Source organism: Heteronotia binoei, chromosome 10 (genome assembly GCF_032191835.1).
Source record: "Heteronotia binoei isolate CCM8104 ecotype False Entrance Well chromosome 10, APGP_CSIRO_Hbin_v1, whole genome shotgun sequence".
Classification (NCBI taxonomy): domain Eukaryota; kingdom Metazoa; phylum Chordata; class Lepidosauria; order Squamata; family Gekkonidae; genus Heteronotia; species Heteronotia binoei.
The window spans coordinates 68,325,845-68,350,850 of record NC_083232.1 but is presented as its reverse complement, the minus strand read 5'-3'; the positions used below and the strand labels follow the sequence as shown (position 1 = coordinate 68,350,850).

General features: G+C 41.5%; 1 protein-coding gene across 1 annotated transcript in view; it reads left to right on the top strand.

The window, feature by feature from the left end:
* The window catches only part of OSBPL10 (oxysterol binding protein like 10), a 92,994-nt gene that overhangs the window by 8,475 nt on the left and 59,513 nt on the right, over positions 1 to 25,006 (top strand). The window contains exons 2-4 of the mRNA XM_060248827.1: positions 15,698 to 15,873; positions 18,437 to 18,516; positions 23,781 to 23,972. Of these exons, the coding sequence (XP_060104810.1) occupies positions 15,698 to 15,873; positions 18,437 to 18,516; positions 23,781 to 23,972 (448 nt within the window). The remainder of the gene's footprint in view (positions 1 to 15,697; positions 15,874 to 18,436; positions 18,517 to 23,780; positions 23,973 to 25,006) is intronic.

Below are 25,006 nucleotides of genomic sequence, written 5' to 3'. Positions count from 1 at the left end.
ATGAAAGCATGGCTGTCCTTTCTACCCTTCCTTCTCCCTCCACAATGTCTTCATAGTGGCTTGTGAACTGAACCTGTGGTGGAGAGCTCCAGAGGGAGAGAGAGCTTACCTGTTTCATGCCGTGTACTCTGTCCAGGGTGTACTGTCTGGAGCACAGTAAGCTACAACAAGCTAGGAACTCTTTCTTCTAATTCCACTGCCCGTCCCATGGAAAGACATTGTATCTTCATTTTAAGATTGTGTACCGAGTTTGTTACAAGGTGCTGGTTATTACCTTTAAAGTCCTATATGGCCGAGGACCTGCCTACCTTAGGGACCGTCTCTCCCCATATGTTCCCCAGAGAGTACTGAGATCTAGCTCACAAAATCTGTTGAAAATCCCTGGGCCAAAAGAGGCCAAACTAAAAGTGACAGGGGAGCGGGCCTTCTTGATAACAGCAACCCAATGGTGGAACCAGCTACCAGAAGAAGTGCGGACCATAAGGGACCTTAATCAGTTCCGTCGGGCTTGCAAAACCGTGCTCTGTCAGCTGGCCTTTTAAGGTGGAACCATTGCATCATCATCATCAAAACTATGTTTATACGCACATCAAGACTGTAGCACCATCTTATGTTATATTGTGGTTTTATATTATTAACAAATGTTTATATCTAATTGTATTTTAATTGTTAATTGTTTGAATTTTATTGCATCATTGTACGATGTACTATGTCTTCTAAGCCACCCTGAGCCTGCCTTGGTGGGGAGGGCGGGATATAAATTACAATTTATTATTATTATTATTAAGATGTGAGGGGGCCTAGCAGCAACCAGACCTGATCCTCATGCCTTTTGGCCCCTGCAAGCACCAGTCTCTCATAGGCATTGCCAGACAAAGGGGTGTGCCATATTGACACTGGGAATGTATGGCTTCTGCAAAGTGGATTAAAGTTTTGGTGGAGGAGATCTGGTGGCAGAAAAAGCCATTTCTATGACATTCTAAGAGCAGCTGGATTTGCTCCTTTTTCAATAGGTGTTGAAATAAGAGGAAGATTGCTGCTCTTGGACTGGAGAAATTAATCGCTCCATAAGACGCACCTGAGCATAAGACGCACCTAGTTTTTAGAGCTGTTTGTGTGAATTTAGAGGCATTTGTGTGAATTTTTTGCAGTATTCGCTCCTTAAGACGCACACACTTTTCCCTCCACTTTTTTGGGGGGGAAAAGTGAGTCTTATGGTGCAAAAAATACGGTATTTTCTCTTGACTCTCTGAGTACCGGCAGGAGTATTACACACAAGTTGTTTGCTCCTTCATGGATGCTGTTGGGAAATGGTCCCACCTCACCCCCACTTCTCTGCAGCAGCGTTGTGCTTTTGTGCACATCCTGGTTGTTTTTGCTTTTCTTCTTTCCAAAACCTGCTTTGCTACAGTGTTTTTGGAAAGATCCCAACAAAGCTGGGATCGCATCTGTGTGAACCAGAAAGTCCAGAGCTTCCTAGTCCCACCCATGTTGGTGCCATTCTCCCTGCCCAAGTCCTCTGCAGTGACTGTTAGGCCCTGCCACTTGGAGGTTTTTTTCAATGACTTAAAAAAAGAAACAGTAATGGAAAACTATATAATGGTATACTGATGTGTCAATCACAGATTGCCAACTAAGTTTCTAGATGGTAATGGAGGAAATGGCTATGAAAGGGGCAGGGTAACTCACCATGTGGCAGCCCTGTTGTGATGGGGAATCCGCAGGCAAGGGTTGCCAAGTATAAAATGTTGAAGTCTGTCTTTACAATGTCCCCTTTGGCTGTGGGTTCCGATCTTGGAATAGGCACCCATTCTCAGGTCCTTTCAGCGAAGACAAGCTGGCTCACAACATCAGACATTTATTTGCAAGGAGACAACTCTAGCAACTTCAGCTAACCTGCAAAAACTGGAAACAAACTAGAGCTCCACCCAACAGGACCAAACCAAGTCACACACGGGAGTAGAATTCTAGCAGGAGCTCCTTTGCATATTAGGCCACACCCCACTGATGTAGCCAATCCTCCAAAAGCTTACAAAAAAGAGCCTTGTAAGCTCTTGGAGGATTGGCTACATCAGTGGGGTGTGGCCTAATATGCAAAGGAGCTCTTGCTAGAATTCCACCTCTGGTCACACAGATATGAGAGGAAGGTAAGACTCTTCCATTACATATATCCAATAAATATATCACAGTCTTATAGTCATCCCTTGCAAGCAGGGATGCCAGCTCCCAGCTGGGGCCTGGAGTTTTTCTTGCATTGCAACTAATCTTCAGACTACAGAGGCCAGTTCTGGAGGGAATGGGAGCTTCAGAGGGTGGACTCTGTGATATCCCATGCCTGCTGAACTCCCTTTTCTCTCCGGACACTCTTTCTCTACCTGCATCTCCAGGAATTTTCCAAGCCAGAGTAAGCAACCCTGCTTGCAAATATTGACAGAAAAGTCTTAAATTGACTGAGGAGGCATGTTGACAGCCTGAAAGAGAGACAGAGAAATGAGGCAGCTTAGCACTTTGGTAAAGCTTCTCTGTCTGGTTTCCTGCTTGCTGTAAAGAATGGATGGTCAGAAGCTTGCTTGAAGAGCAGTCACAACTGAAGTGACAGACATATCTTCCATGGATAGGAAGAATACTAAATGTAACTTTCTTTAGAGCAGGAGCATTTCTTTTGTGTCTTAAAATAAACTTTGTTTAATTTTATCATACATATTGAAATTGAAAAAAAAAAGTTCAATACTTAGTCTGTATCAATTTGATTGTGCTTTATATTAACATAGCAAATGGTGAATTTGTTGAGTTAGATAAGGAGGAGAGTGAGTTTTCATGTGAACTTTATAACCTGGTTACTAAAAGAACGAACACAAAGTAATAATGTAGATCAAAACATTAGTAAAAAACTTTAATTTGTTGGATAGTCATATTTACATCATTTTTGTTAGCCATGCAATTTAAAATGGGTAGCTGTTGTTTCAGAAAGTTAGAATGATAGTGCTGGGCTTCCGTAGATAACAGTTGATCTGAATTTTTTCCCATTATGCAGTAGTCCCAGATTCTCCTGTACCACTGTGAAATCATCAGCGATTCTTTGTTCTTCCATTTAGATGCTATAAGGGCTTTGACTGCTGCTAGTAAGACCCTGAGTAAGTTTCTTCTTATTGCTGGGACTTCTGGGTCTTCCCAGATGTTCAGAAGTATTGCTTCTAGTCACGACACATGAATACCAAAAAACCTGTGATACGTTTTATATGAACGATAACTCTTCCCCAGAATCTTTTTAACAGTGTAATCTGAAATAGAGCTATACCGTTCAGACTCCATTGAAAGCTTAGAAGAGTGTAACAGTGTTTAGGTTTGCACCATATGCGTGAGAAACTGGTTTAAGAATCTGCTCATCAGCTGTCTTTCTCAGACGTTGATTCCAGTGATTCCTGGCTCTTTCAAAACTCCCTGCAGCCTATTTCCTCATTCTTTAAAGAGAACAATGGCATCCATTGGAAGAGTAAACAAATGTCTGTCATTGTGCTTGGTTACTGATGTAAGACAAACAAAAAACACTCTTCAACACAGTTCATGCAACATGCTTTACGTCACACCAAAGAGACATTCCTTACCTTAGTCAGCAGAATAGGACCTTTTGTGAAAAGGGGAATATGAGTAAGTAAACAAAAATAAGCATTCCTAAATTTAAGGCTAGTTTTTTATTTTTTTTCTCCTGTGAAGTGTTGATGCAGAGAGATAACCAGGGTACCAAAAGACAATGATGGTGGTTTATAAGATAGGAGATCCTGAATTCCCTCAGCCATTTTTCCTGTTTTGTTCATTTATGCAAATTGACATCAGTTTCCAGAGTTTACAGTCATAGACCAAAGAATGGAGTCCTTGACTCCAGAGAGATCCTAATCTAAAACTGAGAAAATGGAAAACTGTAGGAGGAGGGAATGGAAAAACAAAGACACAGAGGCCAGAGGTGTAACTTGGTTGCAGTGGAGAATGAGGATTAAAGGCTTAAACTAAAGACCTTGCAGGAAAAGGTGGGGTTTAATGAGGGAGTTTTAATGCTTGGATCTCTTGCAAACAAACATCCACCTTGCTAAGCAAGCAGAATGTAAGTTTTTAAGGGCTGTTTCTCAGACTTCTGAAATAGAAGTGGGGAACGTTGTTGTTCTGAAATGGAAGTAATCGTGGAGCTTTCATGAATTCTGCTTCACTGCAGACATTCAATGCACTTGTTTCTGTTTCACCCTATTCCAACACAATCATGGTTTGCCAGAAAGACTTTATTTAGCATTGAAATGTGGGAATACAGTGGTGAATCAGGGCCAGGGTGTAATGTGGTTAATTCCACATGCTTAATTGTGCAGTTAATGCTGAGTCGAGGACTGGCATTGTTTGGCCTGAGTTGGCCTGAGCATTGTTTGGCCTTTGAGTTGGCCTGAGCCTTTAATTTTGCAATTGGAAGCTGTGACCATTAGGACTAAATGAGGCTATGACATTGGAAGAGTGTGGGAGGGGGTCACAGATGGTTTCCTATATAACTATTAGCCAGCTAGCCTGGGACTGATCCCAGTTGTGTGTTGGGTGGCTACCTTCTAAGTGAATACCAAAACAGTTGGTTGGGAATAGATAGGAAACTGGCAGGGAGGAAAGCAGGTGAGAGGACAATTCAGAAGACTTTCCAGATGATTGTTTTGATGGGCTGTCCCCCCACCCTTTTGGTGGGGTCCAGGTATCTTATCTTCCCAACTGGTATGTCTGTTGTAGTCAAATCTTGTTTTCTCAGTACGCAAATGGCAGCGTTTTGTCATGAGACAAAGCAGTGCAGTTTGTGCCATAGCTATAATTTCTTTATGGTGCTGAGAGCCAGTTTGGTGTAGTGGTTAAGTGTGCAGACTCTTATCTGGGAGAACCAGGTTTGATTCCCCACTCCTCCACTTGCACCTGCTGGCATGGCCTTGGGTCAACCATAGCTCTAGCAGAGGTTGTCCTTGAAAGGGCAGCTTCTGTGAGAGTCCTCTCAGCCCTACCCACCTCATAGGATGTCTGTTGTGGGGGAGGGAGATAAAGGAGATTGTGAGCCGCTCTGAGACTTTTGAGTGGAGGGTGGAATATAAATCCAGTGTCGTCGTCTTCTGCAGTCATGGACAGAAGAGCCCCGTGGCGCAGAGTGGTAAAGCCGTAGTACTGCAGTCCTAAGCTCTGCTGACGACCTGAGTTCAATCCCAGGTAGCTGGCTCGAGGTTGACTCAGCCTTCCATCCTTCTGAGGTTGGTAAAATGAGTACCCAGCTTGCTGGGGGGAAAGTGTAGATGACAGGGGAAGGCAAACCACCCCATAAAAAATCTGCCGTGAAAACGTTGTGAAAGCAAAGTCACCCCAGAGTCGGAAATGACTGGACAACAGTTGACTGGTGTTTTCAACATCATAAACATCAAACATCTCCCTTATCCATGCCATTTAAAAAAATCTGATGATTTGAAAGTCAGTTCCTCAAAAATTTGAAGGCTGCATTCAATAGTCTGAATCCTAACAATTGGCACATTCAAAGATCATCAATTTAATGGTCAGTTCAAGATGCCACAGATGGTTTAGGGTCTTATGTACCTTTTAGAAAATATCTTTGCCCCTCATTTATGTCATGTTTTCTCTTGGTTAACTGAAGATCTCAAATACAATAAAAAGTGATCTTGAAAGACCCATCTTAAATGCAGGCAAGTATTCTGGCTGCTCCATAGCTCTGTTATCCATTCTTTCTGGTTGCCTGGCATTTTCTGGAAGCAAACCAGAGCTTCATTTAAGCAAATGTGTTCTGGGCATAGATGGATTGTAAAAATAGTGTAGCTGTTTACTGTTAGTTAATTTGTTTGTTTTTAGAGATCAGCTGAAAGTAGTTTTAGATATGTTCAGCTGTAATACTTAAAATCCCTGCATTTAATGGGTATGCATAAATACGTTGAGCTATGTATTGTACAGAAAATTGCCTTGGGATTATCTGTCTTTGAAAGTTAATGTTCAACATGGAAGACTTGCTGGTGTCTGGCAATAATTCTTGCTGAGGGCAGGATGTTGCTGAAGTGGAGGATGACTTGTGAAGGTCTGGGGAAGAGGAGAGCTATACCTCAGTGCATAACTGCTGGCTCAAGAGCATTGAAATTAATTTGCATCTCATATTTTGCCATGGTAAAGGCAGTAGACATATTTAACTGAATTATGTGCCTAAAATTTCAGCAGGTTCACCCAAAAAGTGTGTGTTCCTGGCGGTATCCCTTGAAATGATTTGTTGAAATGATATTATTAGATTCCTTCCCCTGAATATGCTAGCGTTGTATTCTTAACTTTTAAAAAGTCAGTGGTATTGTTTTCTTTGTAAACCGAAGTGGATACCAGGTAGCCAAACACACCCAGCATGGGGGGAAGATTGGAAATAGCTGGTTGGTCTATGGAAACATCTCTAAAGCAAAAGTCATTAACTCTCTTAGGCCCAACCAACATATCACCCAACAGAATGTGAGTGTTTTAGTGCTCTAGAACTCTTCTGAAGAAGAAAAACTGCAGATTTATACCTCACCCTTCTCTCTGAGACTCCGAGTGCCTTACAATCTCCTTTATCTTTTCCCCCCACAACAGACACCCTGTGAAGTGGGTGGGGCTGAGAGAGCTCTCCCAGAAGCTGCCCTTTCAAGGACAACTCCTACATGAGCTATGGTTAACCCAAGGCCATTCCAGCAGCTGCAGGTGGACGAGTGGGGAATCAAATCTGGTTCTCCCAGATAAGAGTCCGTGCAGTAGATTAGATTCATTAGACTAGTGGCGGAGGAAGAGAAGATTGGGGAAGGCGACAGTATGATTTAGACTTGGAGAGAACTTTCCACTTTTTTTTTTAGTTAGGGGACCTCAAATGGCAGAGAGTTACTTTTTCAAGGTTACATAATGAGACTCTGGCAGAGATCTTTCAGATTGCAGTCTTCATTGGCGCTGTACTCATTTAACAAATGGATATATCTGTTAAAAGGACATAGTTGACTGTGCTTGAAGAGCTTGTGGGGGGTGTCTTAGATATGTTTGGCACAAGCTGTTTAATACTTGGGTCAAGACCAGTAGCTTGAATGGCTGGGGGTATTGTGTCAACTGTGTTGTGCTGATGGGATATGTTGAATGCTCTCACTTAACAGAAGGCAAAACATTACGATCTGTGTTGGCCGCTGTTTCTCAGCAGTCATCAAAAACCACCTTGCACAAAATGAATTGCAACTATTTAGGAGATGTTAGATGCTGGCCCTGTGAGCTGCCCTGATTCAGTGCAAATTTTGAAGCCTCAGAAGATGTAACTAAGGGGAAGTCAAGACAGCTTGGTTGGTAGTGTGCTAATACATCTTAACCATAGAAGCAAGAAGAATAATAGAAAAAGGCTGGGAAGAAATATGGGGAGAAGCATAGAACTGTTTTAGAATTCAGACAGTAGAACTGTAGGAGCAGCAAATCCCTGGAAGATACAGAATTTATTTACAACTTGACAGGCATTTTCTAAAAAGTGGGATGCAGTGCAGGACAACAGTCTACTTCCTGGCCTGTTAAAAACAGACAATGTTGTTTTTTGAACTTACAGCAAGGAAGGAACAGGTTGTTCATCATGGGATACGAAGACTGCTTTCAGCCATCACAAACCTCAAAGTTTTGGGACGTATTCCCTCTCTCTATGCACACGATCAGAATTGCAAACCTGGAAAAATGCAATCTGTTGCAGAGTCCAGATTGGATGCTTTAATAAATCATGGTTTGTGTCCTGAATGCCAGTCTATAAGAACCACAGTTTGTTAAAGCACCTAATTTGGATGTAGCAACAATGTGGGCGTGTACTTTATTGAAGACTTCCTGGTTTGTAGTTTGGAAGCTCTCTGTCTCTCTGCATGTGTGTGCGTGGGGGGTGGGGATCAGGGAGTACATGAGCCTGAGAACTCATTCTTATGACAAACAAAATCATGGTTTCTTTTGGATGCCGCTGAGCCTGCAGTACAGGTCTGGACTTCCAATGCCCTTAACAGAACCAGCAGTGAAACTTTTGAGAAACATTGAAGGGGTCTATTTTTTTGGTTTCTATTTTTTACGCTTTGTTACAGCAGTTGAGAACACACGCATAGCTGGTCTTGAGGACAAAAGGAGATTGAGGAAGAATCGCACTGCTACAGGACCAACCCTAAATCAGACTTTTCCCTGCAGCCGCTGTGGCCGGACCTGCCTGTCCCACATTGGTCTTGTCAGCCACCAGCGAGCCTGCAGCAAACGTGGACTATTGCACCCTTCTTAAATCTTCGTTCGCGAAGCCAAGCCGAGAGAGAGAGAGACAGCAGTTGCAGGATGCACTGTAGTGAGCGTATTTTAGTAACTTAGAGTCATTTTGGTCCACTGTTGAGTAATAGTAGTGGTAATTCTACTTTAATACCATATAATGATACGTTTTGGTTTTTTATATACAAAATCTAGTGTGTATTAGTGTTGGTGGTTTATGTTTGTGCTTTTCTCTTTCTTCTAGTGTCTTCCTCTTGGGTTTATTTTTAGTGATTTCTATATGGGTTGATCTTTAGTTGAAATCGTGTAAATCTGAAGATTTCCCCCCTTAATTTAAGTGGTTTCAGTCATGAAAACAATAATTATTTTAGGAAGATGCATGAATGCTCCTGGAAAAACACATATGATGCTAACAATAATGCATGGCCTTCAGATGCCTGTCGCACCAAATATTATATATCCTTGACAATCCAATAAGAATGTATAAGACATATTTGAAATATGTAGCATCTTAAGAGTGTGCAACACCAATATATGAATATCTGCATATGAATATATATTGACTCATGCACCACTACGGCACTTACTTGACCAGAGCAGTTTGAAAAGGAATGCTGCCCAAACAGCTACATAAATTCTGTAGATTATCAGTGATTGTTTATGGATGGAAGGATTCGTCAGACAAATTTAAGTGAGGTAGAAGATAGCTTTCCATTAGCTCTGTATCATTGAAAGCACAGACAGGTTTATTTCTCTCCTTCTCATACTTGCTAAGACTCTGACCTTTTAAGAAACACGGGTATTGTTGCAGGAACTTGCATCTGGGAGATTTTACTGTCTCTGTTTACTGTAGTATTTTTGCTAGGCCAAAAAAATAAAATTAAAGGATGCTATGGAAATCTATTTCCTTTTGAGACATTAACACAGTTGCAAGTTCCTGAGATAAGGGAACTTGCTTATGTCGATAGTACTCTAATGCGTTGTTTTGGAAGAGCTTAGTTAAAATGTAAAGGCACCCTTGCAAGGAAAGACAGCTGCCCTGAGGGTGGCAGCTGGACAGTTTGCCGTGGGCTCACAGCTCATGGCCCTGTGTTGGCTGCTGAATTTATTGTTGGCCCTAGCCCCACTGCTTTGCCCACCTGAATTCTTTGCATGCTTTCTAAAGAGCTCTGGCATTTGATCCCCCCGCTTGATATGTATACGCTTAGAATTGGGCTGTGTGTGTTACGGTAGGTTCCCAATAGGTATGCTAGTTCCCAGGTCTGGTTAGGGGGTCCCCCAGTTTTCAGGTCTTCTCCCTGCCCTGAACAGCGATATCCCTGTGCAATGTCCCTGATACAATAAGGTCATGTGGAAGTGACATCATTGCGTTGGTGATGTTGAATGGCAGTGCTCTGCTTTGGGGGCAAAACTCTGTGGTTTTACCATAGAGTTTGCCCCCCCCCAAAGTAGAGTGTTGCTGATGTGATGTCAGCATAAACGTGTCATAAACGTAAACGTAATCAGAGCACCAGTATATATGTTATTAATTTTTATTAATTTTAGAATTTTAACTAGAATTTTAATTACACTGTTAATGTAGTAGTTTTAATGATTGTATAATTAATGTATGAAATGTTGTTAGCTGCCCTGAGCCTGCTCCGGCGGGGAGGGCGGGATACAAATAAAAGTTGTTGTTGTTGATGATGTCACTTCTGTGTAATGCCCTGCCCATTCTCGGAACGCCCTCCAGATCCCCCTGCCAGCGTAATGAGGGGACTCGTGCTCCCAACATGACACCTGCTCTAGGTCCACACATTTCTCTATTGATTTCTGTTTGATGTATGAGAAACTGGGTAAGTGACATTGCTGTTGAAATCCTGACCATACCTGAAAGAGAACCTAGGTCTCATGAATCATTTCAATTATACATACCAAGAACTTACCAACTGCATATGATGGGAGTGTGCGCTACTGTGATATGCATGGTCACCAAGTTGTGGGAACAGTGGTAATGCACATTTGCCATGCACATACAGTATTAAATATTCATGAACCTTGACAAATCAGTTGCCACTTGATATGCTCATTGCCCCTGTTCATACAAAGTGATGGTTACACATATTGCAATATTGTGCACTTCCTTTACATGTGGTTAGTAGGCCCTCTGTAATGTTTGAAAAGGTCTGTTTGTACCCACCAGCCTATTCCCAGTCCTACAGCAGCTTTGGTTTTTATCGTGATGAAATAGCTGCTTGTTTGTTTGCTGGGGGCTGTCAGAATTGGTATGAAGTTGAATTGAAATATGGCTTTTCTAAGTAGGGTTGCCAGGACCCTTGCCATTGGGCCGTGTCCCCTGCTACTGATCAGCTGACTGGCAGGGGAACTTACCAGGAGAAAGAGGAAGGTCCAGGTAATGTGGCCAGCATTGTCACTTCTCACATGCACAGGAAGTGACATCAGCATGTTAACCATGTTCAGTCAACATTCTGGTATTTGGACAAAAACTTTATGGTATATGCCATTTTTACCATAAAGTGACATCACACTGTGATTATGTCACTTCCTGTGCTCACCACAGCCACATCACTAATAACTCTAGAATCAAATTCTGTTTTTTAAAAAAATTATCCTTGGAATATCTGTTTGTGGAAAATTCCTGGAGTTGCCGCAAAATATGAGCATTCCTGTATAGTCTGGTAGTTATGAAGTAACACAGTGGCACTGAAAAATACCTTTGGGCCTGTTTGCTTGAACTGCAAGCAGTGAAAGGGCACAAGCTTTAATGTTGCATTCTACAGTGATCAACATTGGGCTAAATTTGTGCTTTTTTTTACACTAACAGCTATCATTTGTGGGTTAGCTGAGTAATGAGGAAATGTACTCTAGGCGAACATCATTAAATAAAAATGTGAAAAAATGGTTGAATAGGTAAAAATGTAGGCTACAGAATTTCCAGTATTGGTGAAGTGTGATTGGTAAATGATGCTTTTGTGGTCAGTGATAATATACCTCTGAATACCAGTGCCGGAGGGTGGGGGCGGTGTCAATGACTGAGATGGTTGTGCATTCAATGCTCTGCTTGTAGGTCATCATCTTTGCCCCATGTGCAGAATAGGATGCAGAACTAGCGGGACCATGAATCAGATATTGCTTGCTGCCTTATAGAGCTGTTAGGCCAACGCAGTACTGAAAACTAAAATGGACTCCTCTCCATTTTTTCCTTATTCACAGCCTTCTTCCATCCTTCTCCTTGGGGTGGGGATAGGATTTAGGCTTGGGGTGAGACTGCTGCTACATCTGAAAGTGGTGGGACAAATATCTACAACTTCAGCAAGTTTCATGCCAGTCTGTCAGTGAGAAATAACCCTGGAGTCCCTGGGTCTTGCGCAAGAGTCCTCATTGCTTCCCAGTCAGTGGCAACCACCCCATGTGCTTTTCCTCCTTCCCTTTTAATGTCTGCCGAGCCCCTGGCCTGGAACCTGCTGGCAGCCTGTCATGGCTGTCAGCTCTATGCCTTTATTTAAGGAACCATCGGGGCTGACAGGTATCGCCTTCTTCCCTGAGGTGAGTTAGTGTGCTACAAAAGCAGTATTTTTTAAATCTTATTTTCCTGTTATCTCTGTTATTCACAACCTCCTACCAATTTGAAAAAGGAAGAATAAATCCTTCTAAGAAAATGAGTACTTTGCTTGAAGTGGCTCAAAAGTTGTTAAATGTATATTTTACATTGTCAATGAATTTGTGGGGTTCTAGTTCAGACTGAAATTTATTGCCACTAAAATTAGGAAAAAGTGTAAATCACTTGCCTGAGTGCAAATAGTGTGGTTTATCAAATTGTTTACTTGTGCTTCCCTTAAGGTTGCCAACCTCAAGGTGGTGACTGGAGACCTCCTGAGATTACAACTGATCTCCAGGCATCAGATTAGCTTACCTGGAAGAAGTGGCTGCTTTGGAGGGTGGACTTGGTGGTATTATATCTCGTTGATGTCCCTCCCTTCCCCAAACTCTGCCCCTTTCAGGCTCTACCCTCCAACATCTCCAGGTATTTCCCAACCCAGAGCTGGCAACGCTAGGTCTCCTACCTCCAAATGTTCAGAGAGCTGTATTCCATTTCTATAAGCTTGTATTGGTTGATAGGTCAAGAGTAGGGATCACAATTTGTGCATAAAATGGCTTCTCCCCCTCCCTCATCTGCACTCTATCAACATCTGAGCATTCAAATGTTTGTCTTAAAACTGATGACATCTACAGAGTAAATTCTTGGGATTTCATGATTTGACTGTGACCTTGATAGTATTTACACTGTAAATGGCCTCAAGAGCCATTGACTGCAATGTGTACATTTTTTGAAACAAATATAGTATCTTCTTCACCAACATAGGAATTCACATGGAAGCTGATATGATTTGTACTCTGACAACTTCTTTTAAGAAATATTTAGTTATGTTGGCATTATAGAATTGCTTGTTAAGTAGCTAACCTATAAGGTAGTTTAAAAATATGAATGTGGCAATTGGATGCTCACATTATATTTGAAATTAATGGTGAGGTTATAAGTGCCCAGGAGCTATTAAAACCTCATTGACTGCTGGAAACTAGAATGAAACTGAGCTCCTAGGCATCCCTCGCCACAGGGACAGTGGCTGGAATGGGGAAGCTTTGGGACACTGTCTGTTTGGTGTGCAAATCAGTGACATTCTTAGTTTGCGAACAACATGAGAACTTGACTGAGTCCTAGTGTGGCTACTGCTGCTGAGTTCAAATCAAAATTATAATCTCCAGTATCTTGAGTTTAATGATGCAGTTTTGGATATTAGGCTAATATGCCATATCAGCATCAGATTTTTATGGGTTATTTTAGAGATAATAGCCTATTTTCATTATGACTTTGCAGAGGGTGCAAATGCCTCCGTGGCGTTTTCATTTCCTAGTATGTTTTATGATGCTTAGCAAAATAATCAGCTACAGAGCTCTTTGCTGTCTTGAAGTCCTTTTCTTCAGCCTTGATATACTGGTGGCCCCATAGGGGTTTAATGGCAAGAGATGCTCAGAAGTGGTTTGCCATTGCTTTCCTTTGCATCACAACTCTGGTATTCCTTGGAGGTTTCGCATCCAAATATTGGCCAGGCAAACCCCACTTAGCTTCTGAAATCTAATGACCAGCTTGGGCCTTGCTATAATGAATAAGTGCAAATACACATCTTTCTTTAGTGATTAGTGCAATGTCTAACTATAAGGCTGCAATGCTACCTGCACATTTAAAAGACCCCTTAGAATCTTTTTTTCAAGCAGCTGTAATTATGACATAAGTGAGGTGAAAGTAGCATTTAAAAAAAAAAATCTGGCAAATGCTGATAAATACATTAGACATCTAGTTTTTCAAATATCAAAGGAGTTTATTCTAGCTAAAGCACTCTCTAAAGTAATTTTATTTCTAATGAATAAGCCAATTTATTATATTGGCAATTTTCATTAGACTTCTGCTGAACGTTTTAATTGATGGGGGGAAAGGCTGAATTGATTTTATTTTTGCTAATTAATTAGAAATTTCTTACATTTAGTTTCTGGCATCTGTCTAGAAGTGTTTGCATGTAGCCTTATTGAAATTGACAAGGCAGGGTGTGCATTCTGTTCAGTGTAGATGTATGAGTTTTTATTTTTGGAACATCAGATTTTTGTAATAGTTGATTATTAGTTGCTGTTTGCATACATATGCCTGTCTGTACATGCTTTGGATGATCCTGCCCTCTGGATGAAACATAGTGGGAGGGAGCACATACGACCCCTCATCCACCAAATACAGTGGTGTCCCGTTGAACTTTGTGCTGATTTTAAAGTGAAATGTTCACTTCTGTTGCCTAGCTTCAGTATTATAAATGCTTTTTTGGTTTGAATCCACCCCTTTTTTAATAGCAGCAGGATAAGGTTGCCAACTTTGGCTTGGGAAATTCTGGGAGGTTTGGGGGTGATGCCCAGGGAGGGTGGAGAAGAAGACGACGGCATTGGATTTATATTCTGCCCTCTACTCAGCGTTTCAGAGCAGCTCACAATCTCCTTTATCTTCCTCCCCCACAACAGACACCCTGTGAGGTAGGTGGGGCTGAGAGCTCTCCCAGAAGCTGCCCTTTCAAGGACAAGCTCTGTGATAACTATGGCTGACCCAAGACCATTCCAGCAGCTGCAAGTGAGGAGTGGGAAATCAAACCTATTCTCCCAGATAAGAGTCCATGCACTTAACCACTACACCAAACTAGCAAATGCTGATAAACATATTAGTCATCTAGTTTTTCAAATATCAAAGGAGTGTAAAAAAGGAGTGCTAAAGCACTCTCTAAAGTAACTTCATTTCTAATGAATAAGCCAATTTATTATATTGGCAATTTTCATTAGACTTTTCAATTCAAAGAAGCTCATCAGAAACATGATGCTATAAATTCTGCCCTCCAAAGCTGCCATTTTAGAGATATGTTTGAGTCTAGTGATATTTTTAAGACCAACAAAGTTTCATTCAGGGTATAAGCTTTCATGTGCAAGCACCTTCAGATACTGAAAGCTAATACCTTGAATAAAATACTGTTGGTCTTAAAGGTGTTACTGGATGCAGACTTTGTTCTGCTGCTTTAGACCAGAACGGCTACCCACCTAGATCTATTTCAGAGATCAGTTACCCTTAGAGTTGCCAGGTTTGAATCAAGAAAAATCTGGGGACTTTGGGGGGGGGGGGGGGTGGAGCCAGGTGCAAGGATGCATGACAAGCATGAGTGAACTCTGAAGGGAGTTCTGGTAATCACATTTAAAGGGACCACGTGCTTTTTAGATGCTTTCCCTCCATTTGGAAATAATGAAGGATAGGGGCACCTTATTTGGGGCTCATAGAATTGAACCCCCTTGTCCAATCTTTTTGAAACTTGGGGGGGGGGTGGGTATTTTGAGGAGAGACACTGGATGTTGTGCTGAAAATTTGGTGCCTCTACCTCAAAAAACACCCCCTGAGCCCCAGATACCCACAGATTGATTCTCCATTATACCCTATGGGGACCTGTTTCCATAGGGTATAATGGAGTGCCCAGCAGACATTTCCCTCCCCCCTCGTGTTTTGATGACCCTGAAGCAGGGGGATGGCCTCCAAACCAGGGAATTCCTACCCTCAATTGGGGATTGGCAATCCTAGTTCCCCTGCAAAAAGTGTAGTAATTCTGGGAGAACTCTAGTCCCCAGATGGAGGTTGGTAGTCGGACATTGTCCTTCAAACACATTGAAAATTAAGCATGAAACTTGGCTACCATAGTATAGATGTATGCTATGCTCCATCTCTTCATATGTATTTCGGTTAATGTTGTGTTATTTTCATATTAATCTGATTGTTTCCAGATTCTGTATAATAAAGATCGGTAAAGTTAAATTGTACTGCTATTTCTTGTTTCTCCTTCATTGACAGGTACTTCATGCTAGATTTTGAGACTGGAATGCTACAGTATTTTGTGAATGAACAAAGTAAAAACCAGAAGCCGCGAGGGGTGCTGTCCTTAGCCGGGGCTGTAGTTTCTCTCAGCGATGAAGCTCCAAACATGTTGGTAGTATACTCTGCTAATGGAGAAATGTATAAGCTGAGAGGTACAGTTGCCTGTTGCCAATGTTTTAAATTTTGCCTTTGAGCCTTGCCATTCTTGCAACTCCCAGACTTCAACTAGGTTTTGCTTAACTGTGGGAGACTTTGGATAATGTTAGACTGTACAGAATGGGTCAAATTGTGGTGCAGCAGTTTTGGATGTAGAAATATTTTGGGCCAGAGCCAGACAATTTTGTTTACATCAGAAATTGCTTTATTCAAAAATAAATAGCGTTCTATCCCATGAGCTAAAAAGGGACTTGCCACTGGTATCTCCATGAAGCATAGCTGTGTTGGACCTCTCTCCAGCTTGGGGATAGATTGATGGAGAAGAAGTCACTGGTGGTTGACTCATCTGGGATGTAAGAGTCTCCTTTCTCTTCTTTTTCCCTGACCAGGGGGAAATTAAACTGTTAAATTTGTTTGTTTTATATCCTCAAGTAACACTTTCTGATTCTGTCAGTGATTGAATGTCAGTAGTAAAACAAAACTTTGTAGTAGACCGCTTCTCTATCAGGTTCCTTCAGGCTGATGCAGCCCCAGGATTTAGAAGAGCATTTAGTAAAAATTCAGTAGCAATTTTGATATCAGTTTTAAAAAGAACTCATTTGGTAGGTATCTTGAAAGCATGAGCAAAATGTAGTCTTTTAATGGGCAAGGAACATCATGGTGGCTGAAAGCCATCTAGGGGTCTAAAGAAACGGATCTCTCAGTACATCTGTGTGATGCTAGCTAGGCAAACCCACCAGTTACAACACCATGCTTACTTAAAGCTAAAAATAAAATTAAAAATAAATAAGCCCAATGGAAGATTATCTGCTGCTGCTAAACATTTGTATTTAGGAGTGCAACTCTGTGCATTTTTACTTGAGGCTGGCTCTATTAATTTGGTGGTGCTTACTCCCAGTGTGTACACAGGATTATATCTTAGGTTCTCCCTCTTAATACCTCTTCCTCCAACATCTGCTGTAGTGGAAGACTTCCTAGCCTTGAACCAGACTGCTGCTCAACAGGGCGGTGGGGGGAGGGGGAAGGAGGAGGCTGGTTTAACCATGACGTTTTGAGTGAATCTTAGAGCTGCCATGAAATAATGATGTCACTTCTGGTTTCTCATTGGAAGTGACATCACATGTCAGTGCTGTAATGAATCAGTGGTTCCTGTCCCCTGAATTATCCTGCTGGGGTGCCAGTGTCATTTGAAAAACCTACTTCAGAGCCAGATAAGTCTTTTGCTGCTAGTGTGGGAAGAAATAACCTAGCATTTAGGTTGGTGGGATTAAATGTGTATAATTAGCCTCGGAATCTGGTTCTGGGGAGTGACTGGACAGAATAAAAAACCCATTGCTTTTGTAAAGAACTGCTTTTGCATATTTGTGTGGGAAGAACAAAGTAATTCTTCCTCTTAGAACATCATAAAATGGAGAATAACATCATAAAATGCAGAAAAAAATCACAAACTTTTTGAAGTACTTCAAAATAAAGTAAATCCTTGCTAATTAAATGTTTGGTCATTGTTGCATTACAGATTATCATTATACCCTTTAATGGAAATATTATGATGGTTTAATGTTCTAATTCCGCAGTGGTATGCCATGATTAGATTAACTCCTTTTTATTTTAAAATTAATATCTTTAGCTTAAAATTAAAGTGCTCAAGACTGAAAAGTGTACCTGCTGAGAAGGTCTATTAATTTTAAGTAAGCCTCAGTTTATGCAGTCATGAGAACTGAGTGACAAAGGCTTTCTGGAACCCTGTGGCTTGATGTTATGAATAGGGATTGTTTCTTTGCTCTCACATAGGGGGAGAAAGTCCCTCCCAGCACACATATTAATTGAATTTGTTTAGTTTACAGGAGAGCAAAAAACTGAACACAAAGTATTTGGAGATATGCCAGCACCTATCAAATGTAATTATAAATGTCAGTTAACAAAACGGCAATAATCAGGAAGCCTATTTCAGTATTGCGAACTTGAAATCAGAGTGTCTTCCAAGCAGCAAACCGCATCCATCTTCACACAATTATTTCTGATTTTCTAGGCAGCCACTGCAGAGTCATCTTAGATTATTTAGTCAATTACTAAAATGCAGTTCTAGCTACATCAGCTTGAAACGTTGATCTAACTAGCCTGTCAGCTATAGACTGATGTGTACAGAGAAAGAAAATGTGCAGTACTATAAATAATGGGGATAGATGTTCTGTTGATCTGCATTATGAAAGTTTGAGGTTTCTTCACATTTAATTTATCTGCCTTTGAGAAGTACGGTGGGTGTCAAGACAAATCTTGCACTACTTCTCATTGTGCTGTTTTTCTTCATGTAAGAAATTAATGTGGCCAAATCTATGCCTCATAGTTCTCATTATTGTGTGAGAGATACTAATTCTGTGTACTAACTAGATAAATAAAAAGTTTAAAGTGTCTGTGCTTGAAATGCCGCCTTCAATTTTATTTGTAAGCTTCTAAACTGAATTGAATGTGGAGGGCGTTTAGCTTTTTCAAAAAGCTGTAGTTAGTCAAATTTAATTTACCAAAATTAAAGAATATTGTTGTTACTGGTTTCTTTTCTAGCTAGTGATGCAAGAGAGAGACAGTATTGGGTGACTCAGCTCCGATCCTGTGCCAAGTATCACACTGAAGGCAACTCAAAGGTAAGTAATTATAGTACATGAAATAGCATTCCTTTGTTTCATTTTGGATAAGTAAAAGTCATTGCTAGAAATGTTTAAAGCACTAAATACTGGGCCTCATTCTTCCCCCCACAATTATAAAGCCTTTCTGTTATTCTCATACTTCTACAACCAGCAGAATGATCTTTATATATCCTATTCGGGATTTTTCAAAAAAAGATCATAGCAAAATTTGAAGGATTTTCATGAATCGGTAGCTGTTAAGAGACAGCTGAACTGACTTAGCAGGAGACAAGTAGGGATTTGGAGCAACTGCAAGTGAAGTTGACTCTGCCATGTCCTTACTAGAAATATGTTTGGGAGCTTTGTACAGAGCTGGTTAAGCCCCCAAGTGACATCTTGGAGCACCAAATCAGCAGAGAACAGCACATGAGAGGAGGGGATGAATGTAGTGTGCAGGTGTTATTGGATCTTGGACTAGTGTTTCTGCCAGGTGGGCTGAGACAGGCTTCAGTGTACCCCAGGAAACAACCTGTGTGTGTGGCTGAAAAGGAATGGTGCTCTTGACCTGTAAAAGAAAGGACAGTTTCTCCTCAAGGCTTCCCCTCTCTGTGGCATGCAACCCTCTTAAGAAGCTGGGGCCAGAAAGAAGCCTCTTGCCTCTAGTTGCATGCATAGTCCTCTCCAGTCTGAAAATCCTTCCTCCCATTAGATCCACCAGATTTTTTAAGAAACCGTTTTTTGAAACCCGAGGAAGAGTTCTGGAGAGTTCTGAAGTTTGTACACCATGTTGGCTTGTTCTGAAAATAAGGTACCATGCAGATTGTATTCTGGGTTTTAAAAAATGCAGTAGAACCGTTGACAGAAGGTGGAATAGTGTACAAATGCAGTATGGGCCTATCCAGCAGAGCAGAATTTGTACAGTAGAGGAAAATGGGGTATAAGTGTGATCTGAGCTAACAGCAGCATTCATAGTTGGGAAATGTTGATGTCTTGGGGGTGGCATCTTCATCCCCACACTTAACACAGGGTACTGCAAGCCCCACAGAAGCTATGCTGTGCCAGCAAGCCCCAAAGTTGAGGAAGCTGTCAGGTTGGTGGACTCTACTCGGGAGTCAGTCAGCTTGAAGGAACCTAGCTAATACTCAGCAGCATGCTCAGCACCAGAAGCCAACCCACCTGAATTTCTCCCAGAGGTGACCCTGGCACTGAGACCCAGGGGAACTCTGACAAAGGGGCAGAGACAGCAGGCAGCCAGCTTTTTAAAGAAGTTCGGGGGAAGGACCAGTGAGCTTACTAATCCAAGGTAAGCATCCATTGGCCCAGGGGCCTGTCACTCCCCAAGACTGGGTTGAGGAGAGAGCACCGGGGAAGCATTTAAAAGGCAGCTGAGGAGGAAGAGCTACCAATTCCCTTGCAGAGGGAAGTAGATACTTGTCAGAACTGTGCAGGGAAACTGGGTAAAAAGAAACTCCTTCCTCTTGCTCTGTTCTGAGACTCTGTCTGGGGACACTTGCCCAACAAAAAGCAATCCTGGAGGGTGAGACAGCTCTGGACTCAGTCCCAGCAGATCCTGACAGTAGATTCATTCCCAGAGTGACTATGTCCTTAAGAACATCTGAAGAAGTCTCCCGAGTCTCAAAATGCGTAGGATTCTTTTGGTCATAAAACATATGTACAGTACCTGTGTAGCTCAGTCCTTGGACTTGAACTTAATTCCATTGAATTAAAAATATCACCAGCACTTCTTAATCAGGCAGGTTCCTGAGAGGCAGAATAAAAGTCTTCTGAAAAAAATAATAATTTTGATCTGTCCTGTCATAGAATTGGAGTTAAGTTACAGTAAATATAATTACAAGAAAGTTTTCCAGCTCATAGGAAACTAAAAGAAAAAAAAATCAAAGTATAATGCACAAAATTTCCACCTTCGTTAATACAGACTCATTATTGATCATACAGTCTGGGTATTTTCTGTAGGACAAGAGGATTAGCTACAAAACCTGTAACATGATCTGTTCAATAATTAAATCACTGATTTTCAGGATATGAAGTGCTCTGCTTAAAATAAACAGACATATATTTCTGGGAAATTGAGATACAGTGCCAGTTTCTGGGCAGAGGTGAAACAATAAGCTCTTGGACACTGCATGACAAATGCTTACAGATTCCCTTTCACCCCCCACATTCTGTGCTTGAATTGTGGTGGGGTTTGAAATAAATAGAAATAGATGGGATACCAATAGAGGTCACTGGGTGCTTAGACATGTTGCATTGTCTGTAAGGATGAAGAATACCCTGGTTAAACGAGAGAACACATTTCTTTCTTGGTTCATGTATTCTCTCTCAACAGTCCAAACACACATCATAAAGCAATGCATGTCAGATCTTCAGTACATTTGATGGATATGTCTATATGGTTCTGGTAACTAACTTAATCAAAGTGTACAATTTTCAGGTCTTAAAGTTCAGCCAATCCTCCTTTCCTTTCATTCAGGTAGGAGAGCCCTCCACACATTCCAAGTGGGTCTCCTCTCCAGTATCACTAGAGAACAATACACATATTACTCATTTCTCTTCCAGTGTGCCTTGAAATTTTCCCCTTCCCATAATCAGAATCTCCTCCCTTACATTCTACCTGCATCAGAGACAGTGGTTATAGAGTCTGAAGTTACATCTTGAACCAAGACGGAATCCCTTTGAGCAGCTGGTGCGCAACAGCATCATCTTTTGGCAGCTGTTCTTAGGCCAAGCAAATTCTTTAGCTCTTCTGTGCCAGCAGGGTTGTGACAGTGGTGCCTTGTCAGCCTGAACCACTATGAGTCTGAGGGTCAAATGGCTGTCTGTTGTACCTACCTTGAGACCAGCCTGACTTGTTAACAGTCAGCAAGAGCAGTTGGGGGCAGCTGAAGTATAGCTACAGGGAACCTGATAGTAAGTGGTTCTTATTGGGCTGTTTGACCTTCTCACCTTTTCTTTCCTCAAGGTGGGCAGTGGACTTGTGGCAATAGGGATGTGTCTTCCTAGGTGGAAGCATTGAGCAAATAAATACATTGATTTTAAAATGTTTTCATAAAGACTGGGTATTTGAGAAATGGGAAAAAGTGAGTTTAGGGGAAGCAGAAAAGTTTTAGAACTCCTAGTTCCTGTGAGAATGAGTTCACTTAGCTTTCCCCCCTCCCTCCATCAACTAGTTGTGGGAGAGATGCCATCCTCCAGGTGAGACCTAGAGACTTCTAAAGATTACAGCTGATCTCCAGACTACAGAGATGAATTCCCCTGGAGTAAATAGCTTCTTTGGAGGGTGGGATGTATAGCATTATACCCTGCTGAGGTCCCCTTCCTCCCCTCCCATCCCTAAACCTAGTCCTTCCCAGGCTCCACTCCCAAATCTTCAGGAATTCCCCCACCCAGAGTTGGCAGCCCTAAGCTGTGGCCTATTCCCCCCCCCCCCCCTTTTTGCCATGTGTTTCAAGGGATCAAAGCATTTACTACTTTGTATGAGGATGAATTTAGTGTGATAAATGCTGCCAGGCAAAAGTATGCCACAAAAGGAAAATGGAATAATCAGCCTCACAGTTTTTTTGAAATGATACTGGTGAAGACAAGCCAGAAGTGGGGTTTTTTGTTTTTTAAAAAATGATCAATCTTATATAAGCTTCTTGTTTTAAAAATTGGTATAGGTCACCTTTTCAAAAGAACAAGGAAGAAAATGTATTCCTAGTGCTCATTTCTTATGAAGAACAGGGAAAATAATCCTGACCTTTGCAAGAAGCTGTGTAAGGTGAAGGCATGACATAAAATAAGAATCTCAGGTTGGCTTGAACTTTAAGAAAAAATGTTAATTCGGTTATGATTTGCTGAATACAGAAGGATTACCTGGAATAGTTTAACATTCATGATTATACAACAATGGCACAATACCATTTTGTTATTTTTAATGGGAGAAGGACTTAAAAAAACTAAAAGAGCAAAGAGACCGTAAAGAAATCTTATGAGCCATTTTCTGCTTCTGCTCAGTAAATTGGCGTTCTTGTGACTCTGTGTAGTGCCACATATTTTTAAGTGCTCACAAATAATAAGCTGTTTTAGTGTGTGCCCCTGAAGGCTCTGTCCTTCCCAGTGTTTGATCTGAGCTTCTTAACCCGTGGGATTGCTATTTATTAATTTTGTATTTATTCACAAAATTTATATTTTGCTTTTCTGCCCTTACAAGGGCTGCCAAGATGGCTAATGATTTAAAAGACGTATAATAAAATGCATTATAGAATCATAGACTCATTATAGAATGAATGCATTATAGAATCATAGAGCTGGAAGGGACCTCCAGGGTCATCTAGTCCAACCCGCTGCACAATGCAGGAAACCCACAAATACCTATCCCAAATTCACAGGATCTTCATCGCTGTCAGATGGCCATCTAGCCTCTGTTTAAAAACCTCCAGGGAAGGAGACCCCACCATCTCCCGAGGAAGCCTGTTTCACTGAGGAGTTGCTCTAATGGTCAGGAAGTTCTTCCTAATGTTGAGCCAGAAGCTCTTCTGATTTAATTTCAACCCATTGGTTCTGGTCCTACCTTCCGGGGACAAAGACAACAATTCCACACCATCCTCTATATAACAGCCCTTCAAGTACTTGAAGACAGTGATCATATCACCTCTCAGCCGCCTCCTCTCTAGGCTAAACATGCCCAGCTCCTTCTGGTTATGTTAAAGCCATTAACATAAACCCTTCTCTCAAACAGATGTCATTAAAATAGCTTTTAGAAGAGTTAAAAAACAGAGTTAAAATACATATAAAACAGTTAAGTGCATAAATATAAAACACTGGTTTAGAAGGAAGGCTTACTGAAGGAATACCAAATTAAACAAAAAAGCCTTCACCCACTTGTTGGAAGACGGCAACAGAAAGGGACAAACGAATATTCTTGGAGGATTCGTTCCAGAGCTTTGGTGCCACAACCAAGAAGGCCTTCTCTTGGATAGAACTTTAAGGGTTTCTTTGTTCACACTGGCTGTCTTTTGAAGACTGTTTTAGCGCTAAATGCTGATGGAAGGTTTCTGACATAAAAAGATAATCTTCTATATAGAAGAAATAGGAAGCTGTTACTGTATCATGTGTGGATGGAAGTTGGTTCCCTCTGTGCAGGGTCATTTCAAGGTTTTAGAGGGCCCTGGGCAAAGAGTGCCTAAGGAGCCCCCAAAACCCTACAGAAGTTTCATCCTTGATTTGAAATCTTAGTTTCTCATACAGTTACCATAAGGAGTGTTAACCTCTGGTTATTCTAGAGCTCTTCATCTTCTCGAATGAAAGGCTTGTCCTTGTTTCCTCATGGAGCAGCCAACTCCACATTTCTCGGTTCCCAGAAAAGCCTGAATCAGAGTGGACAGCCGGTTGTCACAATTACACATCATAAATCTCCTGCAGCAGCCCGAAAAGCCAAGGCACAGCGTCCTGGCCATCTCCACGAAGTAAAAGAGGTAAGAAATGTCTACTGTTTTCTTGTTGGCACCTTAAATCATAAAAATCTCTGGAGTTCTTACAGCTCTAAAAGTATCAATAATTTGGCTTCAGATAAGTTCTTGTGGTTTAAAATAACTACCAAGGTCATGTTTTGGTGGGTACTGCAGCATTGTGTATAGAGTTTAAGGGAGAGAATATTTTGGGGTTCTGAGTAAAATAATCATCATTGGCTTGCTGAATGTATGTCCTATCTTCCATGTTAAGAAAACTGAGAGATGTGTTCTATATAAGATAGAAACCTCTTCCCTCACTCTGGTCTCTTATCATGCAAGGAAGTCTTCTTTCCTTTTTTTAAGGGTTTAGCTCCTCTTCTGCAGAGGGAACTGTATTTGGAGCTGCAATTCAGAAATGAAATAATGAGGCCTTATACATTGTAGGGCAGGGCTTCTGAGAGGCCCCCGGACAAAGATTCCCATTTCCCCTGACCCAAGGTGCTGGCTTTGTGTGAGTTTGTGTAAACAGTCTAATTGCATTTGGGTGGGTTTTTTTTACTGTGCACATCAAGGAGATACATGCATGCTCTGCACATCAGTGTGAAACAGCCCAGTATCCTGCTTGGGCACAAAGAATAAAACCCTTCTCCTGCTACCTCACTCCTAGGCTAAAGAAAGAAATTACTGGCTTAGGTTTTATATGCATCTTAAAAGTAGCTGGGTTGCGAAGGATATGCCGGGAAAGCAACTGAGCTAGAGAATTCAAACACCAGCAGTCAAATAATAAAGCATTTGGCAATAACAGCAAACGTTAGAAGGTCCTTGTGAATAGCCACATCTTCAAAATGTGCACACAATGTCCAGTGTATTGCACTCAAGAAGAGGGAGATAAGAGGTCAAAGTGAGAGGGTAAAGCAGGGGCTAGAGTTACCTAGTTGTGCAGGTCCAACAAGGATCCAGTTCTCTAGATAGGAGTCCATTTGCCAAAGCAGCAAATAATCCAGAAGTAATACAAGGGGAAGGGCAGTGAAAACATATTAACTGGATGCTTCATGGCT